The 18,397-nt window shown below is 36.7% G+C and overlaps 1 protein-coding gene across 2 annotated transcripts; it reads left to right on the top strand.

Annotated features, from left to right (window-relative positions):
* Positions 1-498: 498 nt before the first annotated feature.
* On the top strand, positions 499-17,040 carry fshr (follicle stimulating hormone receptor). 2 transcript variants are annotated; one of them, XM_028475368.1, is made up of 14 exons: positions 499-893; positions 2,999-3,070; positions 4,709-4,783; positions 5,082-5,156; positions 6,176-6,250; positions 9,008-9,082; positions 9,489-9,569; positions 10,999-11,067; positions 11,161-11,238; positions 12,192-12,377; positions 13,411-13,631; positions 14,822-15,003; positions 15,097-15,288; positions 16,323-17,040. In XM_028475368.1, exons 1-14 carry the CDS (start codon positions 712-714, stop codon positions 16,857-16,859), a joined length of 2,100 nt encoding a protein of 699 aa, XP_028331169.1. In that variant the 5' UTR covers positions 499-711; the 3' UTR covers positions 16,860-17,040. The 2 variants fall into 2 exon arrangements, with proteins under 2 accessions (XP_028331169.1, XP_028331170.1); XM_028475369.1 differs by lacking the exon at positions 9,008-9,082.
* Positions 17,041-18,397: the final 1,357 nt, after the last annotated feature.

The raw sequence follows: 18,397 nt of genomic DNA, 5'->3' as shown, positions 1-18,397 counted from the left end.
TTCACATTGACATGAAAAAACTAGACACAGGTCACATCTGGGCTAAAAAATAAAATAAAAAAAATCGGAAATCACCTGCAGTGTGAACATAACCTAAATCCTCCACTGATTAATGCTAGATTGTTTTTTTTTGTTGTTGTTGGTTTAGTCAAAACCAAAAACTTTGTGTGAGAGAAAAGACTAAAGTGAAAAGTATCAAGATCAACAAAACTGCAACAATGAAAGAGGGTTTATTATAATTTCATGTTTATATTGATTCCCTTGTACCTAAACCTAACAAATACACAAAGTCAGGCAGGTCATAAACCAGTGTTGCAGACCCCACAAGCAGAGCAAAATACTCTAAAATAAAACACATGCACACACACACACACACACACACACACACACACACACACACACACACACACACCCTGGAGCAGAGACCTCCTACATCCTCATACACCCATGTAGCTTTTCACACGCCCCCCAACATTCATCAGTGCATGGCAGGGAAAAACTCCCAAACACCTCAGAGCTGCTTTCCTCACTGACCTTACTCTGAACCTAAAGTCCACGGGCAAACAAGTCGCAAACAAACCCCCTCTTTCTTATGAACGTTGAATCCAGCCTTCCTCCATGTGAAGACTGCCTTGGTGGAAACGGCTGCATCTAAAGGATCAAGGACAGAGTTTTTTTCCACAGTGAGCGACCATCATCGTGGCCGTGTGGATGATGGGGATGATTCTAATCATGCTGATGGTGGTTAGGATGGCGTCGGCCTCAGCGCCCAGCACTAAAATGGACCTCAAACCTGGACCAGAGTTGTCCAAACCATCGTCATGCTCCTGGTACCAGATGAGAGTTGAGGTCCCAGAAATGACCTTGAACATCTCTAAAATTGTAACGTATCTGTGAGTAGACACATTTGAACACAAACGCCACTAAAAACCAAAAAGACGACATAGATCTGTAACTGGATATTGATAATGCGCATCTGATGAATATTCTTACAATTCTACTTTTTAAATTATCTTGGACTTTTTTGTCTGTTCAAATATAATTATTATGCTTCCCCTGTAATTATTTTGTATTTGTAGTCGTTTCTTGTCTATTGATGATTTTTTCTTCTTCACTGAATCTTAATGTCGGTGCACCAACTAATCCAGAGGTTCCCAACATTTTTTGGGTCGTGACCCCATTTTGATGATATCACAAATGTCCAGCAACCCCAGAGACATTTTTCTTTCTTCTAGAATTAGTTTTTGATTGTGTTTATTAAACTGTGCTACAAAATAAAGCAGCAAGTGCGCCACCTCAGATATTTTTATACTGCGTTTAAAGAAAAAATGATAATAATTTGTATTTGAGAACATTTAAGTATAGGATAGTTATTTTATATTTAATGTGCATTTAAAAATAATCATTCTGAGATTTTTAGTTTGTTTTTTTTTACCCATTACTAGACATTTCAGGTGACCACATTTTAATTCCACATGGGATCCCAACCCCAAGTTTGTAAAACCCTGAACCAATCTGACCAAAACCAAATTCAAATTAAAAAGACTCATATTATTGCTATTGCTTTTGAATAGATGTGTTTTTTTTTGCTAAACTCCAAGCATCACGTGTCAGTTTTCCAAGAGAATACATGTAAAGCTGTAGCTTCCATTCATCATCATCCATCACACAAAATGCAGAGGACGGATAATGTTTATTATTCCATCATTCTATACTCTCTAATCCTTACATACTGTATGTCCTATTGAATACAGTGTATAGCAACATAGCAAGGGCTGCTTTTGCAAATCATCGTCAGTTTAGGGGGAAATCAAAGATTCCCAGTGGAGCTTTTTTCCCATAAACAAACAAATGTGAGATCCCGCTGTTCTTATCATTGTGCAGCATTTGCTTGATGACCGATACTTTGTAGGCTACTATAATGCCAGCCACAGTTTGAGTGCAGTGTAATAGTAGACTGGACTATTGTAATGGTCTTCTGACATGAATCACCCCCAAAATAGACTTTAAAGTTCTGCTGCTTTATGCATATGACTGGGAGCGAGATTTTTAATCATATTATTGTTGATTTTAGGGTTTTACTGCTGATTTGAAGTGTTTTACTGCTGATTTTAATATTTTTACTGCTGATTTAACTGTTTTTACTGCTGATTTTAATGTTCTTATTGATTTTTAAACTGTTAAATGTTTTTTGTTGCACTTTTTAATCATCTAAAGCACATGGAATTGACTTGTAGAAATGCGCTATACATCTGCATACATATCTGCAGGGCACAAAAGCACAAATCTACAGTTGAGCTTTTTCACATCAGTAATTGTCTTTTTTCTTCTTCTTTTTTTTAATCCAAATGTTGATTGAAGAAGTGCACGTCTTTCATATGTCCTTGGGGGTACAACCAGTCAGCTGCTGAAGGCGATGGACACTCGGAGTACACATCTACCTATTTTTTTCATTTTTTGCAGTCAACAAGCTATTTTCAAGAGATCCCAAGGACTTTAAAAAAAAACTGGAGGGGTGGCGTAATGATCTGAACCACCTGAAGCAGTTGTAGAAATTTGCACAAACTTTACGTCACACAATGACAATGTGACCTAATTAAAAAAGGACAACATTTCGAGGCGATGCAGGCACAAGTAGTTGCTATTCACTGGAGACATGCAGTGGATTCCTGCGTGACGATGTGTGTGTTCTCTTCTGTTCTCTTCAGTTTGAAGGTCAAGGCTTAGGAACGGTGGAGTTGTTTACTAGCATGTTGCGGCGATGGAACAGGATGAGAGGAGGGGATACTGAAATACTTTTTAAATGAAAATACATTTAAGCTTGAAAGAAATAAAAGCATTCTTTACTGAAGCTGTGAGAAATGTTTGAATTAGGGAAGTCAACAGGTTTGCTGTCAAGACACACTTCAGGATACATTTATACACTATTGTTGACTAAGACAAATGATTTTCAGGGTGTGATTTGTATGTGCGTGATGAAGTGTTTGTGCTTCAACAGAGAAATCAAGCGGAAATCAATCCGAGAAATCCCCTCAGGAGCTTTCGTCAACTTCAAGAACCTCACCAAGCTGTAAGTGTGAGTCTTTCTCTCGTGTTTCTTTTCCTGAATAATCCGCAGGAAAGCAGAGGATTTTCAAAATGCCTAAGATATTAATCATAAAACACAGGAGATTAAATGGATTACAAGGAGGACTTTTCGAAGCATTGACTACAGTTTGTGAGTTAGATTTCATATAATTTATTGACATAAATGCCATTATCATGGTCAAAATGATCAATTATGACCATAATAACATTGTAACTTTCTATTCTGGTACAAATTTTACAAACTTTGGGTACTTTTTGTGTTGTGTTCTCCCACATCCAGTTAACCCAACAATCCAAAACCATGTATGTTGAGTTAACTGGCATCTCTACATTACTCACTCAACTACTCATACTGTTAGGAGTGTGTGAAGAGATCCTCCACTGTTTTTACAAATGTGGCCTAAAACATTTGAAATGTATTTATTAGAACATCTATGCCTTAAAAAAATGCAGTATTTTGCACCATATTTGTTTTATGAACTTTTGAAAATGGGACTACTTCACAGTTTTAGAGCTTGTGTTCCGCCATTTGGAAATTACATGATTGATGATGTCACATTGCCCCATTTTGCCTGTAAAAATCCCATTGTTTTCTAATGGAGTGAAGCATTCTGCCTGCTTTTCAGATCATTTACCAGCTTTTTCGGTCAAAATACCGATTTCTGCTGCTTTTGGTTGCCCTAAATATTCAGGAAACGTTAAAGATGCTGATGTAACCCTCTTTTGTTTACGGAAAGAGGATAAAAAGAATAAAAACAATCTGTAGCCACAGAGGGCGACACTTCTAACTGTGTGGTTTGGTAGTAGACAATGAAGCAGAGAAGAAGAGCTCTTAATAAGCCCTTAACAGTGTGTGGTTGATGTACTGATGGATGCTGACAATGGTTACATCAACATCTTTATCTTTTCCTGGTTTTTAGAGCAACCAAAAGCAGCACAAGTTGTAATTTTGACCTTAAAAGCTACTAAATGATCTAAAAAGAAGGCTAAATGCTTCACTCCAATAGGAAACATGGGATGTTTACAGGCAAAAGGGACGTAAGACATAATCAATCACGTGATTTCAAAATGGCGGAACATAGGGTTTAAAACTGTAAAGTAGTCCCATTTTTAAAAGTTAACAAAACGAATATGGTGCAAAATAATTCTTTTTGTTAGGCATTTATCTTCTAATAAGGACATTTCAAAGAAGAAAAGTGGAGGACCCTTTTAATGCAATGATCCCAGATACAAAAGCACACCTTCAGGAATTTTTTGTGGTCAATACCTGGATGGGTGGAAGTTATTTTGGCTGAAAATTATGGCAAAAACAGAATAAATTAATTTAATTTAAAAAAATAAAACAAAAAAAAAATTGAAGACATTTAATATTGGTGCTAAAAGAAAAATGAATGAATGAAGCATTGTGTGTTTTTCATGAAAAGATTTCAATCGCTCAGTTGTAGAAAGACCCTGACTCATTTTCGTGTTTTTTTTTTCTTCTCTGTTTGATGTTCACGGCCCTGTTTCATCTGCCCGCCTTACATTCTCCAAATCTGCTGTTTGTATAGATCAGTCCTGCCTCCTTTATGACTGAATCCTTAAATTCAACCACTTTTCCATGTTCCCTCTACCTATACAGCCACATACTGGAGAACAGCATGCTACAAACAATCGGACCCTGTGCTTTTGCTAATGTCCCTCACCTCCGTTATATGTAAGTACTGCTTCACAGACGTGGCATGCAGTCAAGGTTGGAGTATACATGTGTACCTGCATCAGTGTGGTGTAAAATCCAAACCCCAAATGTTGTAAAATCATTGCACGTTGTGTCCCAACGCCCCTGGATGTTTAGTCTTTGTGAAGGAACACAGAGAGCTGTGAGCTCTGGGAAACATCGTCCCCGCAATAGTCGAGTTTGGAAAAGTGACTGAGACACAATATGTGAAAGACTAAGTAACGGGTGAAGGTCTGACAGTTTAAAAATGTACATACATGTCTTTTTTTCCCCTCAGTTTGATATCTGAACACGTTGCTTTGACGACTATAGGACCTTTCGCTTTCTCCAGCCTCCCTAAACTCACTGAGATGTAAGTATTTCATGCAGGTGATAGCAGAGGAATTACATTTTTCAATTACATCTACATCTTCAATCATTTATTATCAATTGCAACTTCATTCTAGGGTTGTGCATTGCCATGAACCTGGCGATACGATTTGCTTGTCACGATACGTTATATCCCGATACAATAAACATTGTGATATATCATAATTACAAATTTTACCTTTACAGTAGTAAAGTACAAAATGGTATTAAATACAATTTATAATTTTTTTTTAAACTTGCAAGAACAAGTAAATGATAACTAACTGTAATTCAAGTGATATCAAAAACAAGTGGTACAATTATCAAACTGTGAAAGACTTTCCAATAACTTTTGCTTCTACAACAGATTCTGAATTTGTGAAGTTCTTAAAAAAAAAGTAACCACACATCTATAAAAGTGCCCAGTATGTTTTATGAAAATAAAGTTGCAAGTGTCAACTTCCAAGCTAAAATGCACTGAAGAGTGAGGTAGTTAAAAAAGGTCTGATGTGGTTCACTGACACCTAGTGTCGTTTGATGTATATGTATGTGATGTATATGTTTTTGGTTAAAAACATGATAGAAAAATAATCGATTTGGACAATTTTTGGATCATTACCATAATCACGCGGTGAAATATCACAATATATCATCAAATCCTTTTTTTCTTACACCCTTATTCAATTTTTACATACTTTTTTTATTTCTTTACCAATTACTAGACATTTCAGACGACCCCATTTTAATTCCAGGTGATCCCACATTGGGTCCCGACCCCAAGGTTGAAAATCTCTGGTGTAATTTATAGAACTGTAACACGGTTCCCCAGTTTTGCGGTCAATTAAATTGTTATTGACAGTTTTTATAGAAAAAGTCAATAGTCTGAACTCAATTACAATTCAAATGTGATTTTTCAATTATGTCATAATTGTAAGCAATTATCAATTACAATTATAGTTGACCCCAACCCTGTAAGCAGAGCATGTTGGAAGCAAGAGGCTGACTTCTTCTTGTCTATTTCAGATTCATCACCAAGTCGATCCAGCTGACTGACATCCATCCAGACGCATTCACAGACATCCCACAGCTTCGATTTTTGTGAGTACTAGAAAAACCCCAAAAAAAGCAACAATGAGCCTGTTTTTCTTTGAGGACAGTCAATTCAAACTGGGTCATGGCCTGTTACAGACGACCCACTGGACCTGAACCATCGTTCGCTTTTTGTGTTGGATTTCCAGAAATAGAATTTAGTCCCGTACGTACCTCATCACAAGGAGGTCAAAAAAATACATAATTTCACAAAGTTTTGCACAACAGAGTGCTTTCATCTATAGTTCTATCTTTCAAAGGGAATTTCAAAGTAACTGTCATGAGAACAAAATGCCTCACAGTCAGTGCCACAAGTCTAACTTTTATGCCAGTTGTTTGTGCTAAGTGGGACACATGAGCAGAGCCCCCAACAGCACGTGTCAAACTTGAGGCTCGGAGGCCAAATCTGGCCCTTTAGAGCAGTGTTTCCCAACCAGGGTTACGTGGAAAAATTAGGAATTTATTTCCAAGATAATAAAAAAATATTCTCAGTCATTTCACAAGTCCGTCAATAAAATGGTACGAGTGTACTACGATTTATAATACAAACGTTTACCATAACATTATTTCTTATATTTATCTTTTTATTGCCTTGAAGGCAACATAATTTTATGTTTAATTTGAGTTAAATAAAAAGATAAAGCCAGAATATTAATTAAGTTCAATTTATGAGGATGAAATAAAATTACTTGCGTTGAATATTCAGTTGTGTTCTGTTCTACTTTTGGAGAATCATGAACACGTGAGTGAGTTGGTACTCATGGTATGACAGAAAGGCTCAAGGCGTACACAAGGCAAGAAAGGTTGGAAACCACTGCTTTAGAGCATCTAATTCTGCCCGCAGGAGAAAGTAAAAATGACAGAAAAGACATGTATCATTGTGTAAATTACATCTCAGTCCCTCCAAATACACATGGATACAAATTTACAAAATTTCCCACGCTCATATCACATGATGGCAGTTATTATTAAAACTCAAATTGATGAAAAAACTAAAAAAAAAAAATTACCGTAAATGATTCTACTAAATTAAATAATTGTTCATAATATCAAAGAAATGTAAGTGCTTTTAAGTTCAAGGTCACTTAATGCTTGGGTATTGTCGGTCTCATATCCTTTATATGTAATTTATATCTGGAAGTGCAAACTGTGGCCCACTTGAGATCAAACTGGTCTGTATTTGGCCACTGAACTAACTAACACCCCTGTTCTACAGTAAAAAAAAAATGCATCAATACAACTTTTAAACATAGAACAAATTGGGACAAACACATGAATACATTTTACCCAAAGCTATGACTTGTGTTTATTTCAGTTCATCTAAAAAGCAGAAATTATTGCCTAAAAAGTGTCTAGTGAAGTTTTATACAGTGTAGCAGTCGGCCAACAGGCGTGTAGAGCCTGATAGTGTTTCCCACCTCTGCACTGCTTGCTTTTAATGTCACTAAATCACATGCTATTCCCTGTACGCACTGCGTCATGAAAAGCATGAATCCAACCCAGCGTTATTGCACTGCAAGGAAAACAACAGGCACAGAGCATGTAGTTTAATGTAAAGGCACAGACAGAAATTAGTCTTGTGATGATTGGTGGCCTGCTGTGTCTGTCGCTCCCTCGTGTTTAAATTCATTTATCATCACAAAGCTTGGTAGAAAAATCATTTTCCATTGTTTACAGCAGCGAAGGAAGAGAGGAAAGGAAAAAGCAAATACACGATTTATCCTCTGCAGAAAGGAATACACAAAACAATTTAAGCAATATATTAAAAAGTGAAGTTTTCAACAACATACAATAAACCTGAGTGAAGTGCGGAATGTAACTGAGTATGATGGATAAAAATTATGCACAAAAAGATTTTACAGCAGCATTTATGGATACTAAAAAGGCAGTGGAGGATCTGTTTTCCAGTCATTTTTGTCAATCCGTGTGTTATTGGAGCCAATTTTGTTTACATTTTGTATATATTTATTTTTTGTTGTTTGTATTTTTTGTGTGTTTTTTGAGTAATTTGTGTATTTTTGTTTGTTTGGCTGTAAAAAGTTTTTTGTGTTTTTTGTGTCTTTGTTGTGCATCATTTTGTGTGTTTTGAAAGTCATTTTGTGTATCTATGCTAATGTGTTGTCTTTTTTGTGATAATTTTGTATATTTTTCTCTCATCTTGTAAATTTTTATCTTTGTTTTAACCATTTTTGTGCTCATTTTGTATATTTTTCTCTTATTTTGTTGTTTAGTAAACATGTTTTGTCCTTTTGTCTGTTTTTGTCTTTTTGGAATCATTTTGTGTATTTTTATAGCTGTTTTTGGAACCACTTGTGTATTTTTGTGTTTTGGAATTAATTTTATTTTATTGTTATTTCCCCCCTGTTATTTTTGTATATTTTGTTGTTATTTTGCATATCTTTCTGTTATTTTTGTGCATTTACTTGCACCGATGTCTGGTCTACAATGGGACCCTGGTCCAAAACTAAATATTTGCAAATAAATTCATACTCATCTGCCTCCTCTGTTGATCCTGAAATATTAAAATACAAACCAATTAAATCAAACACACTTGAAAATGCATGTTTAACTTTATTGTTAAACTAATGAAATGACGTCTAATTAAAAAAGTTTTATTGCACCTCGATGTGTCGTGATTCATTCTCCCATCATTCCACTAAATCACTCTGGCCTCCTGGGTATTACGTTGTGTTTCTGTGTGTTTTCACTATGCTATAATCACAGTATTTTTCTCTAATATTTAATGGTTAAATCTCCTCGTCACAGGACCATCTCCAACACGGGGCTCAGAATTTTTCCGGACTTCTCCAAGATCAACTCAAAGGCCTCCGGTTTTCTGCTGTAGGTGTTTGTGCGCTTTCCAAATGAGTCACAAACACATGCTGAAGTACACCCACAGACACACATGCACCCTTTTTCTCCCCCATGTGCACCAGAATTTATAGACGATTGTGTGCGAGCAAAGGATTTAATAGACCTAGAAGGAATCACCTCAGCCGACATAAAACACGGGCTTGCTGAGGTCGAACTTATAGAACCAAGCATCAGCAGAATGAATCTTCTCTCCCTATAGTCTCCCCCTCCCTTACTTTATAAAAATCTGTGTCAACAGGCAGATATCAGCTTCAAACACACACTCAGTCACACAACCCTTCACATATTTTCCTTTTGATGATGCACTTCTATCCATAACTTCTCAGTGTTGTCATTTATGGTGTGTTGTGTTTTGAATTCTGTGCTACTTCAGTAATCTGGAGGATAACAGTCACATAGAGAAAGTCCCAGCCAATGCCTTCAGAGGCCTCTGCGCTCAAACCATCATGGAAATGTAAGGGATTCATCTTTTTTTTTTTTTCTCACAATGCTCCATCTTAAGATGTGTGGGCACTCACACACTGATGAATATTTCCTGAAATGTTCTCTCTGCATCTTTTGCTGAGCGATTCCTCTCTCTCGTCTCCCTTTTTCTGCAGTTTTAACTCTCTGCTCTCCGTGCTGCCGCTTCCATGTTTGATTGATTTGCTTCTTTAGCTGCAAATTACAAGTGAATCATGCTATAAAACAAAAAAAAAAACAAAAATCATGCATCAAATCACAAAAAATCTTAATGAAAATCTACTGCTTTGTGTTTGCATTGTTGTTTGTTATTTTTGTGTAAGTAATGGCAAAGAAAGTGTTGTTGTTTGGTTGATCAGCTTCATTGAAGTCCTTTATTTTTTCTAGTTTTGAATTTTTTGCCAATTATTTCACTTAATCCTGAAGATAAGCATGACTGGACAAAGAATTTATAGTTTTATGTCAAAATATCATTAAATTACAACTCCTGATAGGTTCATTTGTATACACGGTGTAGGGCTCATAGATCAATAAATCAAAGATCATTTACTAGGAAAATAAGATATAAAGGGTTGAAATTGCGGCACAAAAATTGGTAACTGTAAACACTCACTTATTGACATTGTTGTTAAAGTTTTACACATTGCATTGTGGGATGTGGAGTCCCGTATAGGGATGCTAAGGATTGTTTTTACTTCATTCTTACCATGAAGCAAAATATCTTTGATTTATTGGTCTATGAGACCTATACTATGTCTTTAACTGTTGAAAAAAAAAAATAAACGTTTCACATCAACTCAAATAAAAAAAATTAAAATAAATAAATTTTCTAAAAACATTTTAAAAAAACACCTTTATTCCTTCCTTGTGGCCTATCATCAAATGGTTCACGGACTAGTCTGCAGCCCAGTTGTTGGAAACCACTGCTTTACATGGTAGTGCAACATTTAGTCAGAATTGATCAAGTTAAACTGTGCAAGATTTAAAAACATAAGGACAGACATTAGACAGTTTTGTTTGCATTCAATGTTCCCATCCCTAAATAATAATGGCACATCTTTTAAGCACTTTTTGGGGCAGAAAATCAGTCATTGTTACAGTATTTTGGAGCATGGCACTGTTGTTAATATCACATACATTACTTGTGGATTTTTCTGTCTACAAAAACACTGTAACAATTCATTTTTAGAAATAGGTGCTGATTAACTAAAATTCGAATTCTCTACAATAAAAAGCAAAGACTTACCAACTTTCCTCAGGGTTTTGAGTGAAAATCCTCCTTATTTGTACAGCTTTAGCAGGTGGGAAAACATAAAGGCCGAACGCCAGATCTAGCATTGATATTTCACTAAAGTTGGCGGTTGGTATTGGTTTGTGTTCGAGGCACATGACTATGATTTGGCTTGTTTTTCTTCGAACAGACGGCTCACCAGAAATGGCATTAAGGAGGTGGCGAGTGACGCCTTCAATGGGACAAAGATGCGCAGATTGTGAGTCACAGACAGCAACACAATGGTTTGTTTACCAAAGAAAAAAAAAATTTCTATTCCTAATCATCCTTTCACTCTTTCTTTCTTTTTTAGGGACTTAAAAGGAAACCAAGAACTTAGTTACATCCATCCCAATGCTTTTGTGGGTTCCCGTGAGTTGGTAGACCTACTGTAAGCATGACTAGCCTCTTTTTAATTGATGTGTATTCAGGGTGTGCTCTGGGAAAACAAAAGTGTTTTAATGCAATTAATACTACAACTAATATTGAAAATGTATACAGGTACAAAAGAGAGCTGGAAAAGATTATTCTTCAATTAAAGCAGTTTCTTTTTCATTGAAAGATATATTTTCTCCCATAATTTATAGTCAGTTTTGGGAGTAATTTTGTTGTTTTGTCTCATTTTTAAGCCATTTGTGTATTTTTTGTGTGGTTTAAGTCATTTTGTATATTATTGTTGCCGTTTTTCTTTTGTTTTTGTTTTACTGGTTGTCATTTAGTATGACTAATTTTGTGTAATTTTGTTGTCGTTTTATTTTTTATTTTGTTGTCGTTTTTCTCGGGGTTTTACTAGAGATTTGTGAGTTTTGTTGTCATTTTGTATATTTTTGTTGGTTTATTTGTCATTTAGTATGTCTTATCTTGTGTAATTTTATTGTTGTTTTATGTATTTTGTTATTGTTTTGTTTTTTTTTCAAGGCATTTGTGTATTTTTTGTATAGTGTTTTTTGTTCTAGTTGCCATCTTGTGTAATTTAGTTGTTTTATTTATATGGGCATTGCATGTATTTTATTATTGTTTTGTCCGTTTTTAGCTTTTTGTGTATTTTTGTTTTTTATTTGTTCTAGTTGTCATTTATGTATTTATATTGTTGTTTTGAGTGTTTTTGGAGTCTTTCATGTATTTTTGGAATTCATTTTGTGTATTTATTGGTAATTATAATTTACCTCCTTTGTTAATGTATTGTTTTGTCGGCATGTTTTTAGACACTGCCTCTCTGAAATGCCAGCTTTTCTAATAAAAATAAATAGTTTAATACCTGATCACAGGTTAGAGCTCTTTCACGCGCAGTGAATTGATGAGTACCCCTCATTTTAATAATAGAATCCTTTCGTTGTCCTACAGGGACGTTTCACAAACAGCCCTCAGCTCTCTGCCGCACTCCATCCTCGGGGGACTGGAGACGCTGATAGCAGAGTCGGCCTTCCATCTGAAAGAGCTTCCTCCTCTCCGACTCTTTACTAAACTCAGCTCGGCTAACCTCACATACCCGTCACACTGCTGCGCCTTCAACAACACAAACAGCAACGGGTAGGCTATGCCAGTCACACAAACCATTAAAAATGTTCAGATATATTTGTTACATAAAGTATTCCATCCTAAATTATAGATGGCTTTCACTTATGGGTCATTCCATGTCATTTCAACAAATTTTCAGGACATCCCACGCACTTCGGTCTGAAAATATTCAGAATTTTTTTTACCAATTGTTCCGTGATTATTCAATAGGCAAACTTTAAGTTTTTAGTTTGATTGGATGAATACTTTTTGAGATACGGCCAATTTAGTGAGGGGTGTATGTGTCTATTTTGGTGCATCCCTATTTTTCTTCCATTTTAAGCTTCCAATATCTCAGGAGCTACGTCATATAGGAAACTGTAACTTGTTACAGTAATACAGCTCCACCTACTCTTTCAGGACGTATAGCAGATCTTTTTATATATTCTATTTAATGGACATGACAGCCCCTCAAAATTGGAAAAAATGTGTCAGGGTTTCAGGTTGTTTGGGTCTTCAGTACACCATTTTGCATATGCCTCAGCTCCCTGTAATTTGATCATCTTTCAACTATGTACATAGACTGTTCACAGCACTAATGATTAGTCAGATATATGCATTAGTTCTTGGGTGACAGTGTCTTGAAATATAAAAAAAGTACCTTTTTTTTTTTACTATTTTCATTGGCCCATAACTGCATGTGGGAAAGTAAGAAAAAAAAATCTGATCTCCATTTTAATTTATAGTACAAATATTCCTCTTTCTCGGGATAAACAATTTTTCTTGATGCGATTTCTTAATTTTTTATTTTGGACCCCAAATACTGTGGATATTGAAAATATTTCACTAGTAACATAAAATATATGAATTTCAGACCAAAGTGCGTGGGCCATTTGTGAAATGACATGGAATGACCTTCATGTCACATGTCCTTCATTAGTGGAATAGCTTCTAAAGAGCTTTACATTGTCCATCACATTCACACACAACTGATCACTTGCTATGAGTTGGAAAATGTGAAAACTAACTACCTGTTCTGTGTGTTTTGTGTGTGGATGTCATTCAGCTCCAAGTGGAACTTGATGTGTGCTCATCCTGAAGCTAAAGATAACCATCCGTTCTACGAAGAAAACTGCATCAACTCCACCTCGGTCACCTGCAGGCCAGTGTCTGACGAATTCAATCCTTGTGAGGACATCATGAAAATGAGGCCTTTACGAGTCCTCATCTGGATCATCTCCATCCTTGCACTGCTGGGAAATACACTTGTCCTCTTTGTATTGTTAGGTAAAATATAAAAATAACAACGTATATCCAATACATTTCTTAAAATTACATGAAATAAATGGAAAATGTATATTTATTACATAAAAAAACCCAAAACTAAATAAACAGTCTTTTAAGAATCTTCTCAATGAAGGATTATCCATGACGTTTGCTACATATACTGTTGTAATTTGTATGTGGAAATGCCACCGGGGGGCGCAAAAACCAACTACAATGGCTACTGCTATTGTTTTAAACCATAACTGTAGTGAATTTTACTCCATCAAAGATAATATATAATAGAGGTTTTGTTAGGTTATATTGTTTAAAAGTCCTTCTAGAGCAGCAGGAGATAAATCAACACTTCCATTTGTGAGATTCGTTTGCAGCTATTTTGCTTGGAGAAGTCATATTGGCTGTAATGACACAGTTTGTAACCAGGCTAATTGATGATTAGGGTTGCTCTGGTGCAGTGGTGGACAAGCGATCTGGTATACCAAATAGAAATCATCCCGGTGGGCCGTAAACCCATAGAAGCGAGTGGGCACTATGTTTCTGTTTTTTTCTTACCAAGGAGTGGAGGCAGACATGGTAGGTGGCCAAACATGGTCCAAAGTGGCAAGAAAAGAGTGTAAAGTGACTAAATTGGGCCAAAAGCAGTCATGAGTTGTCAAAAAATGGGCAAATAAAGAAGAGCTATTTAATATTTAATGGCAAAGGGTAGCTTAAAAGAGCAAATAATAGTAAAAAAGGGCAAAAATGTGGAACAAAAAGACGCTAAATGTAGGGAGAGGAAGGAAACAAGTGGTATTTGCAAAAGTTAGCTTATTGGAATGAAAAGTGGCCAAAATAAATTAAAGACAGGACAAATATTGGATTAAAGTGTCAAAAACAACTTGCTTTTTGAAAACAAGCAAAAAAATTGGACAAAGGAAGTTGCAAAATGGCCAAAAGGAAAAAGATTGCTCCGGAGACAATCTGGCCAAAAAAAGCAGCGTTTCACCTCCGCATACCACAGTTTCCATTTTCTGCATCTTTGTCACGCTAAAAAAAAAAAAAAAAAACACTTAACGCTAATGTCCGAGCACGGCCCAGTGCTTGACAGTTTCCGCCGGCTTTGGAGCTTCAGTAGCTGATGGTGGCTTTTTTTATATATCATATTGCACAGTATTAGTTCCTTGTAATGCATTCTTGACCCTCTGTGTTTACAGGCAGCCACTCCAAGATGACAGTTCCTCGATTCCTCATGTGCCACTTGGCCTTCGCCGACCTCTGCATGGGAATCTACCTGTTAGTCATCGCAGCAGTGGACACGCTTACTCGTGGCATATACTACAATCACGCCATGGTCTGGCAGATGGGTCTGGGCTGCAATGCTGCGGGCTTTTTCACAGTAGGTTTTGGCTTGATCGCACTCATCTGAGACACCATGACACCCTCCAACATGCACATTAAAGCTGTAAACCTTGAAGTGGGGTTTTTTCAGGTGTTTGCCAGCGAGCTGTCAGTGTTCACGTTAACAGCGATCACTGTAGAGCGCTGGCACACCATCACACACGCTTTAAGGCTGGACCGCAAACTACGACTGAGGCACGCGTGTATCATCATGACGGCGGGCTGGATCTTCTCCCTGCTGGCTGCACTTCTGCCCACAGTGGGGGTCAGCAGCTACAGCAAAGTATGTACTTTGATACAAATGGATGCTCTCCATTTACTATGATGCAGTGTTGACATTTCATAGTTTGCAGAGGTGTAAAGAGTACTGATATCCTACTCAAGTAGAAGTACTGTTACTTGATTGAATCTGTATTCAAGTACAAGTAAGTCATCCATAAAACAGGGTTGGAGTCAATTACATTTTTCAATTATCCATGTCTAGTTACAACTAAATTATGATTATGGGAACCAGCGATTTGTCCAATTACAATTAAAATTACAATATTTTTTTTCTCCTTCGATGTTAATCACGATTATAAAAGTCAATGCAATTTCAATTAGTTTTAGTTATGTCATAATTGTTATACGTAATATAATTTCACAATTACAATTGTAATTGACCCCAAACCTGCATAAAATACCCAAGTACAAGTAACGAGTAGTTCATTGAAATAGTACTCAAAGTAAAAGTTACTTTCACCCGCCGTGTTTTTTTTTTTTTTTGGTAATAAATCTTGCCACGGTTCCCTTGTATACAGTTAACATCATGTATAAACTTAAAAAAAGAATAGACCAAATCTTGCACAATTAGAACTTAATTTATTTTCCATCTGTATGAAATAAAAGGTTTGTCAAACATGTAAAATTATTTTTTAAATAAATACCAATGAATTCAATTAAAATTTGAAAGAATTGTCAGGCTCCAAGTATAGATACATTTATTAAATCTAAAACTGAGAAAATAATAAGCATTATGTCTAATCTGGTTGGTCGGCTATGATATGATGCATTTGATTGTTGTCTGGTCATTTCATTTTTTGTAGTTTTACAATCCCTTTAAAACAAATAATTTAAATAATTTACTCAGTAACGGTTGGGTGTAGAAATGTAACAAATTACTTCTTTTAAATTGGAGATAAGTACAAGTAGAATCACTGATTTAGAAATATCCTCAAAAAGTACACATACAAGCAACTCAATTACAGTAACGTGAGCACTTGTAACCTATTACTTTCACCTTTGCTAGTTTGTAACGGTGTTGATGTCTTGCTGTAGGTGAGCATCTGCCTTCCTATGGACGTGGAGTCTTTGATGTCACAGATCTATGTTCTATCCCTCCTTCTCCTCAACATTCTGGCCTTCTTCTGCATCTGCGGCTGTTACCTCAGCATCTACCTGACCTACCGCAAACCTTCATCAGCGCCGGCCCACGCCGACACCCGCGTGGCCCAACGCATGGCCATCCTCATCTTCACCAACTTCGTCTGCATGGCTCCGATCTTCTTCTTCGCCATCTCGGCTGCCCTAAAGCTCCCGCTCATCTCCGTCTCCGACTCCAAAATCCTGCTGGTCCTTTTCTACCCCATCAACTCCTGCGCCAACCCCTTCCTGTACGCCTTCTTCACCCGAAAATTCAGGCGCGACTTCTTCATCCTCTCGGCTCGCTTCGGGTTGTTCAAGACTTGGGCTCAGATTTACCGGACAGAGAGTTCTTTGTGTCAACATCCAGTGTGGATGTCGCCAAAAACCAGTCGTTTGATGGCGTCCTCCCTCGCCAATACAATGAGTTCAGATGGGAGGCAAGGATATTGATGGACATCAAACGATCTACTTGTACAGACTATTTTCTGATTTATGAACGGAGGCCTTTTACTCTCCATTTAAACCACAACAAAACAGAAAAACAATCTGTAGAACAACTCTTGTCTTCCACTAGTTTATCGCTTTTGTAAATAGGGCTCTTGTTAAGTTAACCAAAAGTTTTGTCAGTAGCACAATGGCTGTTCTCAGAAATGTCAGCATGAAATCTGTTTCTGAGAGTTTTATGGATCAAATGACCACATGTTGATATTGTACTTGGTCACTTTCTTTCTTAAAATGCTTCCAAAACTTTCAAAGGTGGAGAGTCAGATATTTAGCCTTAGTGTGTTTCAGGTTTTTGTCATTGTAGGTTAAAAATGCATCTTGGGAAACTTGGAAGTATACTTCAGTGGGAATGGTCATCATCCTAACCATAGTTATAGTTTATAGTTGACAGTATATACTCAGTGAGTTTGTAGTGCCATTTCAAACACAGTATTTAACAACAGACTCTATAGTGACCCACAAAACTGAACACATATCGTACAGTTTTATCTGGTCCCTCAGTTCTGCTTCACATAAACATTATAATGCTTCATCATCAACATTTTCTGTGATTGTGTGAATGTTTGAATTCGAGCAGAGTTAACACCAAGCACACAGTGTACCTTTGAAGCCCTGCTGTGACCTATGCGCTAACCCAAGAACAAACATGAATAAAAACAACTGCAGACAGTGTTGATCATAACAGAGGTCAAAGTATTGTGTTAAGTTAGGTTGAACCTGATAGGCCGTGATGGATTGGATGCATTTCTACTTCTCATTCAAGCTAAGGAGGCAGCAAAGTCACAACAATGTCACTTCTTTAAGTAGCATAATCTGCTTTTCAAACAGTTGGCAAAATGCTGGAAGAACAACATATCAAGCTATTAGCATTCATTCAGGACACAGTATCATTGATATTGTTGTATGCAGTTTCTCAAACACCCAAAATTTCTTGAGCGCCTTTATTTTTGCATCTCAAAAAACAGATGAAATCTTTTGTTTTTTTGACCATATTTGTAAATTAAAAGAAACTTTTCTACCTGTGTTGTTGAAATAAAATATATCTTTGAGAAATGTCTTATTGCATTTCATGAAACACTAACATATCGTGTCACAACAAATCTCTACCCAAAACACACACCCAAAAAAAAAAAAAAACACTATCAAGCAACGCCGTCCTTCGTAGCATCCAAAGCTTTCAAGGACAAATTCAACCCACCATTCACCACGTTGTGTATCAAGATGGGTGGGCAGGTGTGGGAGGACAGGCTACACAGCTGCTCTCTCGGCCTATTGCAGGGCATGGAAATGGAAGCCAGATTATGTGCAAAGACTGGGGAGAGTTTCAAGGCTGCAGCTGCAGGAAGGAATCTGGGTCCACCTCATTGGTATGGATCCAATACCCCCACAGCATTGGACTAGGGAGACAATTTACAGGCTTTAACCCCTAGGAGGCGCTGGTTATTAATAATTTGTTTAGTCTCTTGCACTAGGTGTCCATTCAG

The sequence above is a fragment of the Gouania willdenowi genome, chromosome 19 (assembly GCF_900634775.1).
Source record: "Gouania willdenowi chromosome 19, fGouWil2.1, whole genome shotgun sequence".
Lineage (NCBI taxonomy): Eukaryota > Metazoa > Chordata > Actinopteri > Blenniiformes > Gobiesocidae > Gouania > Gouania willdenowi.
Note: the sequence above shows the minus strand (reverse complement) of the source record. Positions and strands in the feature narration are given on the sequence as shown.